At 36.2% G+C, this 17,509-nt stretch overlaps 1 protein-coding gene across 1 annotated transcript; it reads right to left on the reverse strand.

Annotated features, from left to right (window-relative positions):
• Positions 1 to 3,151: 3,151 nt before the first annotated feature.
• On the reverse strand, positions 3,152 to 4,412 carry LOC141482566 (uncharacterized). The gene is made up of 2 exons (XM_074176057.1): positions 4,208 to 4,412; positions 3,152 to 3,505 (listed from the first exon to the last, which is right to left on the reverse strand). The coding sequence occupies exons 1-2, from the start codon at positions 4,410 to 4,412 to the stop codon at positions 3,324 to 3,326; spliced, it is 387 nt and encodes a 128-aa protein (XP_074032158.1). The 3' UTR covers positions 3,152 to 3,323.
• Between the last annotated feature and the right edge of the window lie 13,097 nt (positions 4,413 to 17,509).

Here is a 17,509-nt window from a genome sequence, read left to right on the forward strand (position 1 = left end):
TGGCGGAAGTTGAAGTTTTGAACTCATTGAAGGTCTAAGAGGAGCCCTATGATATTGAAGAAGTTTAAATATGATGAAGTACTTGAATTTATTATTTCAATGTTTCTAATTTTTCATAATTCTGCATTATAATGTTGAGTGAAATTTTGAGACAGTTGGCTGCCTTGAAGACCCATTTACACCATAAAACCATTCGCCATCGGCCATTGCTATTGGTTGATTCGATCTGTGTTTTCTTTAAACTTTAAAACTGTTTGAAGGTTATTATCATAAATATATTCTAGATCGATTTATTTGCCTCTATTTTGTCTGAACTTTTCAAATTGTTAATATGGCTGTAGAATGACATGAAAGTGAGTAATGGTAGTGCCCAATTATTTAAATTATTTTGTTTAACAAAATTAATGAAATACCAAGTTACAAAACTATCAATATAACTTTGGATTCTGTAAAAAGTGGGACTTTGTTGGTGTCAAGGTTCCAAAATCAAGAACCACGATATGTGCATAAGGTTCGTAATTTCATTACATTGATACAATACTTTAAATCTACCCAATTATAATCAAAACCAAATCAAAACAGTCATTGAAAAAAAAACGTATGTAGGTGAATGCAGTATAATCCTGAAATCTATAGAGTATGCCTTCAAATTAGTGATTTGCATTCGATTTGGACTCAACTGATGTTAAATATATTTCAAATATCTTCAGAAAACATGTAGGTAAGACCTTTTGAAAAAATATCTGCTCAATGTTTCAATAAAAAAATGACTTTCAGACATACATAGAAAGCGAGAGATTTTCAACTAAGGTGAAAAAATTATACTTTCAATACATATTTTTTTCTGAATTCGGTAAGAAATTAAAATGTTTTTTGCATTCGATCAACATATCTATATATATATATATATATATATATATATATATATATATATATATATATATATATATATATATATGTCAAGTTGGATTTTCTAATGCAGCAGAGCCATCGCCAACAAATTTGAGAAGAGCAGTTCAATGTAGAAGGCTTTCACATCCACTACCTAAAGCAATGTTCAATGAGGAGCTTATCAGCCTAGCTTCACATCGACTTACAAGAGATCATACGTTAATACCTTAATCTGATATATGCCTGAATTTCTGAGAAATTTAGATTTTTCTAGAGAGCAGTGTTACTAATTTTTCTATATATAACTTTGATGTATATAAATCTGCTAGTCTCGAAAAATTCGTTGAATTTAATTAGGGGTTTTGTAGTATCAATATTTGCTTGGAATACTACAATAAAAGTTGTTGAGAAAATCATTGATGTGAAGAAGAAACAGTGTTGGTGACCTATTATGACCAAACCTAATATATATCATGTAAATATTCTCAATTTTTATACACAATTGAAACGATAGAGATTTTTCATGAAGAATGTGGGTTGGCAACATGGACGAAACTTGGAAAGCAGCTTGTACGACGTACGCAACATAGCCCTCTACTGTCACTAGCGTCTAGCGACCACAACGATACTCTGCCTGCAGAGCATCTTGACAGCTTTGATTTTATTATTGAAAAATTATAGTTCATCTGCTCAAGAATGTTGAAAACAAGTCAGTGATGGCGTCTGTGGTGTTTTCTATTCAAGAAGAACGAATTTTGTGTTTTTAATGATAGAAGAGAACCAAAGCTGTCAAGAAGCTCTGCAGTCAAAGTATCGTTGTGGTCACTAGACGCTAGTTATATTATCGCATGGCAATACGTCAACAGTGAATATGGTCAATTTGTTAGGATGAAATAACAGTTGAACTTTTGTAGAGTAAAAGTAAAGTACCAGAAAACGTAAAGTTTGTGTATGAAGTATTATTTTTTCATAGAATTCCTGATGATGAAACTAAATACTGATAATTACTTTTTTTATAATATTACAAATATCAGAATTACTCTTGTACAAACTCAAAAGACAAGGTGAAAAGATCGTTGGCCGTACCATACATTGTACATTTTCACTCAAAAAAATATACCAGGATATACAACAGGAATTCAGCGAATTCTACAGGAAATTCCCCCTATATAAGCGACAGCAGGAATATTTGTTAATTGTACGTGACAATTCCGGTCTTTTAATTCCTTTAGAAATAACAAGTTTTAGACCGAACTGCAATTTGTTATTTTAACAGGAAAATAATAATGTAACGAAAACCGGAATATGCTTTACTATTTACAGAATCGTTACACTGATTTAATTGGAATTTTCCAGTTATTTTGATGAACTACCTTACTTTTACCGGAGCTGTAATTTCGATTTACCAGGAATTTCCTGTTTAATAAACAAACTAGACAGTTGTATTCGAAGCTTCGGACCTCAGTTTTTACAAGAATTTCCAGTAGTTTACCCTTAACTGAAACAGGAATTACTTTACTCATACCGGAAATGTAGTGTCGATTCAACAGGAATTTTCCGTTGAATCAAAGAACTTTCCTTTATACATTACAGTACTAGTTAGTTGTATTCGAATCTTATAACCCGAGATTTTACAGAATTTCCTGTAGTTACCTAGTATTTAAATGGAATTTCTTGTATTTTCTATTTAATTACCTTCGTATTTTTGACAGTAATTTCCATATGTAGTTGACATTTTTTTCCATGGAATTTCACTAGAAGTTTCCAGTTAGATCTACCGTGAAGCATTGTTGTAATTTAGGGTTCTTCCTGTCAGTATTCAAGTGCTATTTTGTTATTTTTGTAACACATTCTGTATTCTGCCCAAAGAGAGATTTCGCGAATATGTTTCTTGAATTTGGGAGAATTTTACATATATTTATTATACAGTATCTTAACATTATTCGAACGAATCAAAGAAATTCGTTGAATATCAGTATTGAGAGACTCCATAATAAATATAAAGAAAAATTTTCCCTGATTCCGGACACATATTAGCGAATTTCATTCCGGAATTACTGTCTACAAACGCTCTTATTTTGTTCTAGGTGAAATCAACCACTAATAAAATTTACCCTTTGAATAACAGCGAACTTCATATGAAAAATAGGTACTTGACAGGTTTATAAGGTTTGCTCTTCTTTGAAAGACACCTCTAGGGGTGCCGTCTGGTATATTAAAGCAGACTATGTACAATACCCATTAAACAGAGTATGCACTTTTGATATGGTTCGGGTATAAAAAATATGAAATTCAGAATGTTCAAGTTTAGATTTGTTTATTGAAAAAACAATGTTTTTTTTCATAATAAATGTTTCATAATAAATAGTTATTTTACTTCGTTATAATGTGAACAATGTGAAGTTATAAACATGATAAGAAGACAATAATTCTCATAACAAATAAAAAATACCTTCTGCAAGCTTCAGCAGCTCCTTCAAATTGGTTTTCATGTAGGTCACTGAGGATGAGTCTATGCGAGTCTTGATGGTATTTAATAACCTTTCCTTCGTCAGGGGAAATGACCTAGTTAGTGCCTCAGAATGGTCTGGGTATATATCATTGAAGTCAGCAACTGAAAGAAAGACAATAATATTTACAAATCATTACTAGGTATCTTCAAATCTGGACCTACGTATAAAGAATACTATGGATAGATTTCATTAAGGGAGTCATTAAAACCTGGAACCTTTTTCAAAATATACGAATATAGGCTTTCACAGCTGGCGTCAATGTTTTGGTTGATTTCTGGGTTTTGCCGGACCACAGCAAAGCCCCACGGCAAAACCCACTCTATAGTTATAGGAACAATGTACTATTAAAGCTTTGGAAACAATTTCAAAAGCATTTTAAGGAAAAGATCTAATGCACTGGCATTTGTTTTATACCAGATTTTTAAAAGTCCTAATATATATGTGTTAGATCCTTATTTATTTATATCTAATTTTATAATTAATAATTTTGATAATATAGTTAAACCAATTGAGTAATCATACAGATTTACGATTGAAACGTTTACATGAATGATTTACACTAATCAAAATAGTCAAATCGTATATAATGTCCTTTCAATAATTTTTCGGAAAATAACTATTTGAAACTATTACCGTTTTTGTTATAAAATAGGTATCAAATTTTGCTACGTTTATATTATTTTTTGCTTGTACGGTTGGCAACACTTAATGTTTATTCGTTGCTTGACGATTACTACAATGAACATTGTTTTAGTGACAGACACTTCATAGTCAAACAATGTGTAAAAATAAAATTTACTTACTTCTGATTGTTTCAATGTAATTGGCCAAACCCCATCCTCTTAGGTAGCCGGCGACATCATCGGCGCTGGCTTCTACTTCCATCGAATCAGTCGGTTCACCAATTACTGTATAAATAATTGTCACTCCCCCATTTTGGATTTGATCCAAGTCTGATACACTAGGAACCAAATAGTATACATATACAGAACTTGTAGCTCTTGACATAATTATTTTTCTGATAAGTTTCACAATCACTCCACTTGCCACTCATCACGTATGCATATCCAATGACCAACACGAATGATGGCTTCCGCGTCGGCGCGTACTGCCTCAGAGTACCGGATTGAATTGTGGGATTCACGGGAATTCTGTTAAAATCGACGTTCTGAGCTGTTAGAACAGTGGCCTGGATCGTAGAGATAACAGGAATATAATATTACATGTATTAAAATACTGTTAGTTGAACAAGATTTATTCCGGTAGAATAATCTAAATATATTCAAGGAAACCAAACATTCCTGTTGAATTCAATTTGTCCATACTGTTAGTCGTACAAATTGGGTTGGGTTATTTTCACAAAAATATTATATTTCACTAGATATTCCTGTAACATTCAATGTGTTTTATTCCGGTTGCACGTATGGTTCTGACCTACGTACCTATGTTTTACAGTCGTGGCTTGTAAACATAGCAAAATATTATTCTAGATACACAGGAAAAATTCCTGATTAATTAAAAGTGCCTTATTACTGCTATACTTACCGTTTTTCCTGTTCATAAGACTCAAGTCACTTTAACCGAAATCGGCTTGTTAGATTGCAAGTACAGATTGTTATCAAAACGTTTTTTTTTCTGTTATGATAACAATAGTTGCGGTTAAACAACAGGAATTAATTTAACCGGAAATTCCCGGGATTCTTTTTTTTCAGTGTTCCTTCAGCAAAGTTTTTGGCTCAGAAAAATATATGTACATGGAAATTCTAGAGATTCTTGATGCAAATAAGGTTCTAAATTCAATAAAATATGACATGACATTTGTGGAAAATGCTCTTATCCTCGAACAAGTACATGTAAGATACCATCTGGAAAATATGTGTTTCTGCGTATATCCTTATTTTATCATACTCACGAAATGTCCAGACCTGAAGTTGCCAGTCTGCATCAGTCTCATCTTCTGGAATGACGAAGTCCTCGGGATTAAATTCTTGTCCTGATGACTTGAAATATGGTAGCAGTTATTACACGTAGCTTCTAGCAATATATTTAAAAAATTCATACAAATTTAGCAAACCTTACTATTACAGTACAGGGCCCTTTTTGATTATTGCTTACTTTCGATGAAATGCCAAACTTTTTCATCTGAGAATCTTCTCAAAATACAAGGTTGCAAATATAAGAACCGCAAGATATGTTGATAAGGTGATTGTTCAACAGATTGATAACAGTTACTTTCATACCAGTGAATTTTATGTAGACGAAATGAATTTGAGTACTTAACTATCTAAAAAATGCAACCCTTCTATACAACCTAAGTATATGCTCATTGTGAAAGCCTTTTGCGTCCATCGTTGTTTGAATGATGGTTTTGCGGGTTAATAGGCCGACGTGTATTGCAAGATGTTCTCGACGTTTTGAAAACACGTGTAGTTGGCATTTTCAAGAGAGATGTCCAATCACTGTTCACTGTGAATAGTGAACAGAGTTCAAAAAGTGTATCTATTGGGGAGTTGAACCCAACGAAACATTTGACGTTCGAAGTCGAACCCTTCTCTCCCGACATTTCCACAAAGTGGCAAGACGAGGCAAGTATTTGTCTGAAAACTAAGACTTCCTCTCTATGTCCGATCAATGTCCGTAAGAGGAAGTAGTTCTTCAATGACAGATATTTGCCTTATTTTGCCATTTTGTGGAAATGTGTAGAGATAAGGGTTCGATTTTGTCGAATTTTTGTTTCATTCGATGTAACTCTCCAATAGACACACTTTTCGAACTTTGTACGAAAAGTGTGCTCCTGAACTGGGAGAGTTTCGTCTATCGCTCCAATGGTCCTAATTTCTATATAATTGTGTATACAAATTGAAAATATATACATAACATATATTAGTTTTGGTCATAATTGATCATGCAGAATTTAGTTTTTTCTGTTTGTTTTGTTTAAAATCTGTTGTTGTTGGTTGCATAAACTGCTAGGCTTGTTACTAAAACTAGATATTCGTTCAATGATTGTAAAAATTATTCCAAATCAATTGGAAATGAGAAACTGCATGAGATTCTAATTATTCTATTCATCCCCAAAAATGAACATTGAACGGTTGCCTTGTGAAATGGCATAGCATCTGTCACAAATATCCCTAGAAATCAAACATAACACACAAAATTCCCTAGATCCCCTAGAAACTTAATTTTGACCATAAAATAGTTATTAGGGACCTTTTTTTTAAAAAAAAAATATGCAGCTGGCAATGTCTGCGTAGTTCAAAATGTCTGGAAAACTCATTTCAAGTCTCGAAATCTTCAGCAATTTGTTCAAAACTGAACGGCAATTCAATTAAACAGTATGGTCGCTTGTGGAATTTGGCAGATGCCAAATCTAGTGGAAACGAATTTCGCGAATAGGGCAGACAAAAAGCAAAAGTTATAATTAACCCGTGTCTCTTGGCAAATAGTTTGATGAAACTGCCCTTGAAACAATTTCAAGAAACCGGTGGGAATGATGTCTGTTCAAAGCAATATTATTCAACAGTACAACGGTGAGCCACAATCTTCAATAAAATAATAGAAAAAATCAACGTTATGGATTCTATTGAGATACGTAAATCAACGATACTTTGAGACTGAACCGCTAGGAAGAGTACCTAATATGCCAAAGAATGTAAAACGAGGAAATACAGGAACCGAATTGATATGCGAAGCAGTCTACTACAATAAATATACACCAACAGATGTATTTATGTATCTAATCGGCCATTTTGAAATACCTGATATATCCTCACAAAATGTTTTATTGCATATGTTTAATGGAAATGAAAATTAAATGAATTAATTAGTACAATGATTATTACCAATCATCTCTCTCGTAATTATACTGAATCTTTCAATAACAATGAAAAATTTGAAAACATTCAATATTAGTTCGAAGCATCAATTAAATCAACATAATTTTGGTTATCTTCAATGAAACTCAAAGTAAAATGCATTTGAAATAAATTCTACCCTACGTAGTATAGCAAATTTCCGCTAAGAATATGATGGTTATTCTGCTTAGAATATTTTTGTGTTTGGCCCATCGACTATGACACCAGTAAGCTATTGTGAGGCAGACTTGATGCGCGCGCAACCAAATTATGATGGATTACGTTATGATACTTTACGTATTCTATACATTACGGTTATGATGGAATACGGATTCTGTACATTACGGTTTCTACGCTTTAGCGATATGATACATTGAGTTTATGATACAATGCGAATATGATGCATTGCGATTATGATCGGTTAACGTTTCTATAAGTACGTTATGAATTTGTACTTTATGACAAAGTACGTTCTGCTGTTTTACGTTATGATGAATTGCGATTATGACGGCTGACGTTTCTCTGCATTACGTATTCTATATATTACGATTATGATCTTGTAACGTTATGATGCATTACGATTTCTCTACTTTGATGTTGTGATGGAGTACAATATGATGAATTACATGGACTCATCGGCCAAATGAATCAACCCCGCTGAAAGATAGGCTGGAAGACGAGGTGGAAAGCGAGGTGAAGCAATAAGTAGGAATAATCCAGGAGAGGCTGGGTGCAAGTTAATATTTGGCAAGTACTGGAACCTCAAAAATATGTTTCATCAATGATCAAAATAGATTTTCTATTGGGAATGCAATAGCCACATTCAAATGAAAAGCAATGATTTCTCCAACCTGTGTTTGGTATGTATCGCCGACATGGTGACATGGCAGAAATGTTTAGTCTTAAAAAGAAATGAAAACTTGACATGCAGTTTATCAAGTCAAGAGTTCTCCCCAGAGCCTTTTTGTGAACTATTACTGAACCACTCGAGTAAAACATTTAGAGACTTTTACACAGGTATTCCTTACAGCTACAGAACATTTCATGCTGTTGATACCTTCGACTGAAAATATGTCTGTGATCGTTTTCCTAGTAAATTGAAGAGCAATGCCGGGAGAAATGTAGTCATTGGAATTGAAGAAAACATATACAAGGTAAATAAAAAAGTGATTACAAACTTGAAATCTAAAAAGTCCACAGGTATTGATGGTGTTAACGCTGATATATTAAAATCAATATCCTAGCATATTGAGGAGCCATTAGCATATTTGTTTAATATGTGTACAAACGGTGATAATAGATTAAATAATAAGCAGTGAGAAGTATATTGATACTGGGATACCTCAGGGTACGGTTCTTGGACCTACTCTATTCAATCTGTACGTAAATGACTTATCATTTCTAGAAAGACTTTGATACAATAAAAAACTGGCTTGAATACAAGCTGTTAACCATAAATTGCAATAGCACTAACAAACCACCCTTTTCCTCTATAGACCTAGGCAATCAACACTTGATTCGTCCTGAAAATAAGGTGAATTATTCAGAGGAATTATTGATTCACATCTTAAATGGAATGAGCACATAAACTTCATTTGCAAAAAGCTACGAAGAATCCTACACAACCTAAGAAACCCTAAGAGAAATATTCTCCACCCACCACCTGAAAATTCTTTACCTCGCACTAGTAGAAAGTCATTTACTCTATGGGATAGCATGCTATGGCCGGGCATTTCGAACACACCTTCGTCCTCTTGAAGTACAACAAAACAAATTTCTAAAACTGATACATTCGAAAAGTTCACGCTTTCCTACAGACAATTTGCTTTGTGAAGCCGGTGTTTTTGACATTCGTCAACTCTTTTATTTCAACGTGATTTTAACGTACCACAAGAAGAAAAGTTACCTCTTACCGTCACACAATTACAATACTCGAAAAATAAATCATCATGTACTTCCACTAACACAAAAATCACTTTTGCAGCATACATATACTTACCTGTCTCCAAAATTATTCAGTACTCTTCCCAATACAATAAAAAACATTATATATTTTATCACTTCAAAAAGTCATTGAAGCAATTCATATGTAGACAGCCAAGACAAATATTTTCTGATTTTGTTGCCAAAAAATTATTTGAAATAAAGTTTTTATCAATATAAAAAATATGTGAAAGAACAAAATTACTTTACAGTAGAATCTCATATTATACTAGTACTTCAGGATTGTCCATTTTACCTTATTTATTTATTATAATTTATAACACACCGCTTATAAGATTTGTGTCATTTAAATGTCATACAAACAATCTTATACCACTGACACGCATCAACCATTGTATTAATTCATAGTTACACATTTATATGCTTGTGTGCCAATGATTTGTAAATATTTATTTTTAGATTCAGTCTGATACTCAGTGGATTTATTCATATTTTCGCAATTGTCAGTCAGTATGTTTATTATTTATAAGTTTTATTGCATTGTATTCTCTCGAAACAAGTGAGAAAAACACTTATCGAGTACTCATTTATTTATCTTTTTCTTCTTACTACATTGTTCTGTATTCTTTTTTTCTACGTGAATAATTTTTTTTTCACCGGAGTATGCGCTGGTCAGGCCCTATCATCCGAAGCCCCGATATATTCGGGAGGGGGCGCCAGCATTATTGACCAACGACCACTCCCCACACCATGGGGTAAGTGATCATTGGGTCCGAGAATCATGTGTCCTGAGCAAGCGCAGTGAGCCAAGAATGACATCCTTCTGCATCTGACCGGCTAAGATTTCTGCCTTAGTGCGACAAGCCGGTATGATTTTAAGATTCGAGAGTAGAGAGGGTATCATACCACCAAGGGCTCCAATAATCAGAACAACCATCTTGACAGAGTGATCTTGATAGAGTCTGCGGAGGAGTTCGAAGAGAAAATCTCGATATTTTATTAGTTTTTACACTTCTTTTCTGACGATATTCGTCTCGCCAGGAGCTGCAAACTGATGGTGGTGAACGAATAGTTCCAATAAATTCGGCACTTCTTGTTCCCCACAACGGATTCAATAATCCCCGGAGCGTAGGGCAACACCCGTGTCTCATCAATACCGTAAGAGTGCCGTAGATGGTAATATATCACTCTTAGGGCCGCGTTATGTCGATGGATATAGGCCGATACCGCATAACCCATCACGCAACTGCGGTAGACTAAGGTGTTGAAGACATCATCCTGGCAAGTCATGATGAACCCCTCAGTTTCCGACTTCAGCCCACTCGACCTGAGAACAGCGAACGTCAGGCGCTTTGATAAGCCAATGTCTCCAAAGTTATTGAAGAAGACTCCATACATTGGCTTATCCTTGTGTTTCCGTAGAAGTGAGGTGATCTCTGCGGCTTTCATCTGAGCTTTTTGCTGAACGGGTTCCAACTTGGTGGCAGAGTTGTGATCACCTCGTTCAATGTCGACAACTATACCGAGTTCATCAGCTGCTCGGGCAGCTGCCCTAAAGAGAAATGCTACAAGTCCTGCTCTCATGGTCACGGACCATGCAGAGAAGGGGATCCGAACTGACGACTTTACAGGCTGTATCCAGTACCATTCTGTCATGTAGACACTTCAAACTCAAAAGTCCATGGCTTCCCTGTTGTCGAAAGAAGTACAACCGTGGAACGGACGATTTGGGATGCAAACTCCTATAAAGTCTTTACGTCAAGTTGATACAGCTTCTCCCGAGTCCACTTCACTACTAGAAACGAGTAGAGTAAGATTGGAACGGCAAGCATATTTATTACAGCAACTTTGTTCTATCCCGACAGTTCCAATGACCAGATCTGTCGAAGTTTGTGCTGATACTTGCCGAGGAGAGAGTTTTTCACTGCTGTTACCTCTTGTGAGTGGCGTTGTTCCACCCCGAGGTAAGTATACGTCTCTCTGGCATCCAGATGGTGTAGGATGCTTCCATCTTTTGAGATGGACCATTGCACATTTGTCTATCCTGAATTTCACACCGATAGCATGCGTGTACTCTTCCATGGACTGATGGGGATCCTTCTCTCCAGAGGCATAAAGTTTAAGATAATCCATATAAAACAAATGGGTGACCTTGTGCCTCCGGTTTCGGGGGTGCCACAGTTATACCCTCGAGTATTTCTGAGCGCAACGGATAATGGCAATAGTGAAATGCAGAAGAGAAGGGGACTGAAGGAATCACCCTGAAATTCACCCTGTTTGGACTCTTGCTTGTCCAGATGTTATGGTGAAGCGAGTTCGCCAAAATAGTATCAGTTGTCCAATGCATCTCACTATTTTGTCGGGTACCGCAAGGCATCTGAGCAAATCCAAGACCAGCTGATGCGAAATTGTATCAAATGTCTTACGGTAATCGATCCAGACCAGGAGAGGTTACGTTCGAGTTATGCATTACACATCTATCGATGAGCAGGTTCTCTATACATCCAGCGACCCCTCTCTTCGACCCTCTCTGCTCATATATCCGTTCGAACACTCGGTCAACTGCGGTGAGTATTCGTATGTATAAGATGCTTGTTAACAACTTATAACACGAATTCAAGCACGTTATCGGTCTATAATTCTTGGAAATCGACAAATCTCCGAGTTTAGGGATGAGAACGGTCTGCAAAGTTCTTGGAATCCACAATGGCTCTTCGAAAGTCATCCGGGTTATCGGGTTGCGCAGTTCATTGAGCTCAGGCTGTCGAAGCTCTCTGTTGAAAGCTTCGAACTGCGCTAGGGCTGGAGTGTCTGAGTTGAGTGGCTGTGGGTGTTCATAGATATCCTTCCAGAAGGATTTCACCTGATCATCGGTCAGCGGATTATCCACAACACGTGGAGGCTTTTGGAATAAGCGAGAAGATTTATCGCGGAACCTAAGATTTTCCGCGATACTTCTCGCTCGCCTCACTAATGACTTCTTAGCAGCCACTAGCATTCGTATCCTATCAAGTATTTGGTGGTCAGCAGCACGCCTTGACTTGAAGTGTGATGAATACGTCGTAGATTGGCTGGTGTTGATTTGCCAGATGTCAGCCTCTTCTGTTAGAACACTATGAACCTCCGCATCCGAACAAGCCAGTTCGTGTGGCTTCAGGGGCCTAATTCTGTGGAGCGCCCTGCGTGTTCTGATTGACTCCATTGGTGGCATGATGCGAGTCTCCTCTCCAGACGTGCCAACGGGTGGTAGAACTGTCACTTCTACCACTTCGTTAGCAGGCTGGGGAGGAGCTATATAGCCCTGCCGCCGAAGATAGGATACGGAAAAGACGGCATGCTCCGTATGTGTTTCACACCACAATCTCGCCATGTACCCTCTTCGTGCTGACTCACTACTCTCGTAGCAACGCATAAGGCTATCTCTCAGTTCATGCGTCCACTCAAAGCGTCCGTTGTCATTGCCAGGGTTGTCATCGGTAGGCAAATCATCGTTATAGGCGCCACCACCTTGCCTCTGACCCCTCCGAGCGGGTCGATTGTGGAGGTCAATTCCTCGATTGCTGAGAACCAAGTGTTGGGTCCAGCAGGTGGTTAGCCCAGTGGACTCACGGCCGGCACCGGAGCGAGAATAGTGTTCTCCTTCCCGGGTGCACCTGGTCTGCCGGTCCGGTTTTGCACCAGTTGCTCGGGTAAATGCTCATTATTATTATCATTATTATGAAAATTAGTTACCATTCATTACCTATATATTTTCAAGCCATTCTTTCTCTTTTTTCATATCAATTCGAACTCAACAATTTGTTAAAACAAAATCGTTATGAACGATTAAAAAACATATTTCCTAATTGGTTTATTCAGATATTCAAAATATGGTTTATGCTTCGCAGATATTGAATCAGTTGTCGTAAATGAGGTGCAAAATGTATTGGAACTATTTATTTCCCAGCCTCAGGCTGAGGAAAGCTTGTAAAACTGATGAAGTCCTCGACCATTCAAGTAAGACGATATTCGTGTGCTGTTTCCAACTTCTCTTTTCAGACGAATATCCTCCAGAAAGAATTTGAGATATCGAGAGTTACTTTTTGAAATGTTGTTGTTATCCTTGGAATATTGGGACACATAATTTTCAGACCCAATGATCAATCAATGCACGCTATGAGAAGTAGTCTTCGGTTATTGATACTGGCGAGCTCACCACACTAGCGAGACATAGGAAAAAGAGCGGTGGCCTTTTTATAAAGAGAAAATAACAAGTCTTTAATCATAATATGAAATCAATTGTAACAAAAACTATGGCCTCTCCAAAAACAGAAAAAGCAAGTAAAGTACCTGAGTAGTTGTTTACAGCTGATTCTCGGCCTCCCCCCAGTTTACAGCTGATTCTCGGCCTCCCCCCACCACTATGACGTCACGTGGGGTGGATGACCTAGACCGACTCATGTGACCCCGAGAAATATGTCTGGTGCATGCCACCTTGAAAAATATGTATGGTGCATATGACCTTGAAAAATATGTCTGGTGCATAGGTGGTATGTGTACATCACAGATTACAGCCGGTTCTGGGCCTCCCCCCACCACTATGACGTATTAATTGTTTTTTTGTTGTTATTTAGTAACATCAAGGCGATGTGACCTTGAAGGGTCTGGTGGTGAGATTTTGTGTGTGTGTGTGTGTGACATAGTGACGTAATTACATTTGATTGGTGTGTGTGTGAGAATGCACGGTACAGGGTTTCATCATGTGCTTGTCTATGTACAAACATACGTCTGCATACTTCGAAGATCCTTCAAGTAATAAATGTTCCATCGATGTGAGCCTGCCAAGTTAGTAGTGGTGTGACATCACAGCATCAACCGTTCAACGGTAAGAGAGCGAGATGTTCACTCCACGACGTGTGGCTGAGTAATGCGTATTCATCGGTGTGCAGTGAAAGCTGTGACGTAACGCATCGCTCTAGCCTCGCTATCGATGGTGATACGCAGACGGCCGAGGACTGTGCTAACGTCTGCCCTCTCCGAGAGCGCAACGATCACTGCCTGTTGTTGGTATCGACATTCAGTTGGGAGGTGGGCTTGGCTGTGACGTCAGGCATCTCTAGTGGGTAGCGAAGTAGGGTGAACTGAAGAGAGTTAAATAACGTGCATTTGTATAGATAATATTGTAGAATCTCGTGAAGTAATAATCTGAAAATTATCAACTTGAGCTGTGCCAAGGTATGGTTAGGGCGAATTGGATACATATAACAATTGACAGAAATTCTCTCTATTATAGCAAAATTTGATCTCACATTTTCGCTTTGAAACCTCATTGAACTATTGAGGCCCGCGTCGGACTGCAAAGTTAAAGGTTATAAAATAATTGGAGATAAGTAATGAGAAGAGTTCATTGCATGTATTCAAATGATTCAACATGAAACAAACCAATGAAGCACAAGTGATAAGAAATGAGAGTTCAGAGAGTGGATTCTTGTTGCTTGTAACTATCCAATGGAATTTAAGATCTGAATCTTGTGCAATGTTATATTTATGATGACGAATGGAAGAACAGTTATTATTTAGGTCTATTTTATGTTTCTTCGATTGACGACTTGTTTATTTTGTGGAAATTCATGTTCACTGAGGATACACTACAAAAACACACTTTTGTCTATTTTCCACTATATTACATTTAAATGTAACCAGTTAGTTTTGAAAATGGTATAATAGCCGAAACCGGTCAACAATAAAGAAATATAGTGGAAAATTGACAAAAGTGTGTTTTTGTAGTGTATCCTCTATTTTATGTACGGAAAACACTGAAGAGAGTGAAATTGAATTACAGAATACATATTCGGAAGAGAAATAAATATAGTAGGATTTGGAAAAATCTTGAGGTTTGGTTAGAATTTAAAAATTGTCGAAAGAGACAACTGCTTTGATGAGCCGATTTTCTATAGTTTTTGCCTGTATTTCTTGGTCCCGTATGACAAAAACTTGTCGATTTTGATATTGCACGTAGCTTTTGCATTCCGTTTCGACCTTCACAGCATATGACATCAGCGTAACTATAACTGAAAAGTAGGATGTGCCATCACTTTGATCGAAAATAAATTCATTCACCTGTCATTGCCAGATTTACCCGGCAAGTTTGATTTGACTTTGAAATAAATGCAAGGTTATTATCTGCCCCAAAACAGATGCGTAGACTCAAAACATAACATTTTACAGGAGAACAGACTGACATTTCCCACGCATATGCATGTCTAACATGAACTAGGTACTTGATGATGATTCAAAATGCTACACTATATTTTTTCTTGAAATATGATTACATTACAATTTGAACCAACATAATGGATAATATTGACGTAACTTCAACTGAAACGTGGGTACCGCCTCACTTTGGTCTCTTTTTTTCCACACATTGGCAAATCTGATGGTGAAGTTTGGTTTAACTTCGAAACTAAATACTAGGATTTTCTCGAGGGTCGAGTTTTCATGTATGCCGATGACATAACATTGTGACGTCCCCAGATCTGAATGAAATTGAAAATGAAACGAAACTAGTAATCAATGAATTCGAATGTTGGTGTAGAAACAATCATTTAATAAATAATGGAAATAAAACAACATTTACCCAGTTCTCAAGTAAGTATCAGCGCCCTTTCCAAATAAATCTAAGTTTCGAAACTGAATTGTCTTTCAATAATCACATCGAATACTTGTGCACTTCTCTGAAAAACGTATTTTGCCTTCCTAACAATGAAATTAAATTTTTTGAGACATAATCTCTTGGATATATACTATGGTCTAGTGTATTCTAAGCTTAATATAAATATTACCATTTGGGGACACTCATTAGAAATGAATAGAATCTTTATAAGGCAAAAACGCTTCATTAGACTAATTTTTGATCTCAAATACAGAGAATCTTGTAAGAAAACATTCCAAGACACAAATTTTTTTCACATTACCATGCATTTATCGTTACAAAATATTAAGCTACGTTCATGTACATTCCCATTTGCTAACAAGAAATGAGGAAATTCACTGTCATTAAACGAGACGGAGAAACGATTTCCATCAGGAAAAAATTAACCATAATGGAAGAAATTTTCTCATATTCAAGAAAAAAGTCAAAGACTTTGTTTTTACTTCCTGATAGAGTATGAAAATAATATTTTTGTGTAACATGTGCTGTTATTGATATAAGTGCTATAAGATAAAATATCTTTTGTAAAATGTGACGTGTCATATATACATTCATGTATCAAAAATGATGACTAAAATTTGACTTTGACTTCTCCGTCAATGTCATGCTAGACGGAGATTTGTAGACATGTAGTGTCAACACTTGACATTTTACAGGAGAACAGACTGATATTTCTCACACATATGCATGCCTACATGAACTTCCGCATGCTTAAAAATGATGTAATAATTTAAAATGTCACACTACGTTTTTCTTTTCGAAACATGATTGATTACAAATCTGAAGCCATACAGTAAATGATTATGATATGATTTCCACTGAAAAGCAGGTTTGTTCTCACTTTGGTCTGTTTTTCCCCCACCATGTCAAGATCTGACAGAGCAGTTTAATTCACTGTCTTTAAACGAGACGGAGACACGATTTCCATCAGGAAAAAATAAACCATAATGAAAGAAATTTTCTTATATTCAAGAAAAAAGTCAAAGACTTTTTAGTGACAAGTTGTTTTTACTTCCTGATAGAGTATGAAAATAATATTTTTGTGTAACATGTGCTGTTATTGATATAAGTGCTATAAGATAAAATATCTTTTGTAAAATGTGACGTGTCATATATACATTCATGTATCAAAAATGATGACTAAAATTTGACTTTGACTTCTCCGTCAATGTCATGCTAGACGGAGATTTGTAGACATGTAGTGTCAACACTTGACATTTTACAGGAGAACAGACTGATATTTCTCACATATATGCATGCCCTACATGAACTTCCGCATACTTAAAAATGATGTAATAATTTAAAATGTCATACTACGTTTTTCTTTTCGAAACATGACTGATTACAAATCTGAAGCCATACAGTAAATGATTATGATATGATTTCCACTGAAAAGCAGGTTTGTTCTCACTTTGGTCGGTTTCTCCCCCACCATGTCAAGATCTGACAGAGCAGTTCAATTCACTGTCATTAAACGAGACGGAGACACGATTTCCATCAGGAAAAAATAAACCATAATGAAAGAAATTTTCTCATATTCAAGAAAAAAGTCAAAGACTTTGTTTTTACTTCCTGATAGAGTATGAAAATAATATTTTTGTGTAACATGTGCT

The sequence above is a fragment of the Leptinotarsa decemlineata genome, unplaced genomic scaffold (genome assembly GCF_025532065.1).
Source record: "Leptinotarsa decemlineata unplaced genomic scaffold, Ldec_3_MD MMD2_tig00001393_RagTag_RagTag, whole genome shotgun sequence".
In the NCBI taxonomy this organism is placed as follows: Eukaryota; Metazoa; Arthropoda; class Insecta; order Coleoptera; family Chrysomelidae; genus Leptinotarsa; species Leptinotarsa decemlineata.

Bases quoted from the DNA above. Each gene is read 5' to 3' on its own strand.
- LOC141482566 (XM_074176057.1), bottom strand. From the start codon at position 4,412: ATGTCAAGAGCTACAAGTTCTGTATATGTATACTATTTGGTTCCTAGT. The intron at 3,506-4,207 runs GTAAGTAAATTT...TCTTTCTTTCAG, and splicing joins TTACATTGAAACAATCAGAA to TTGCTGACTTCAATGATATA.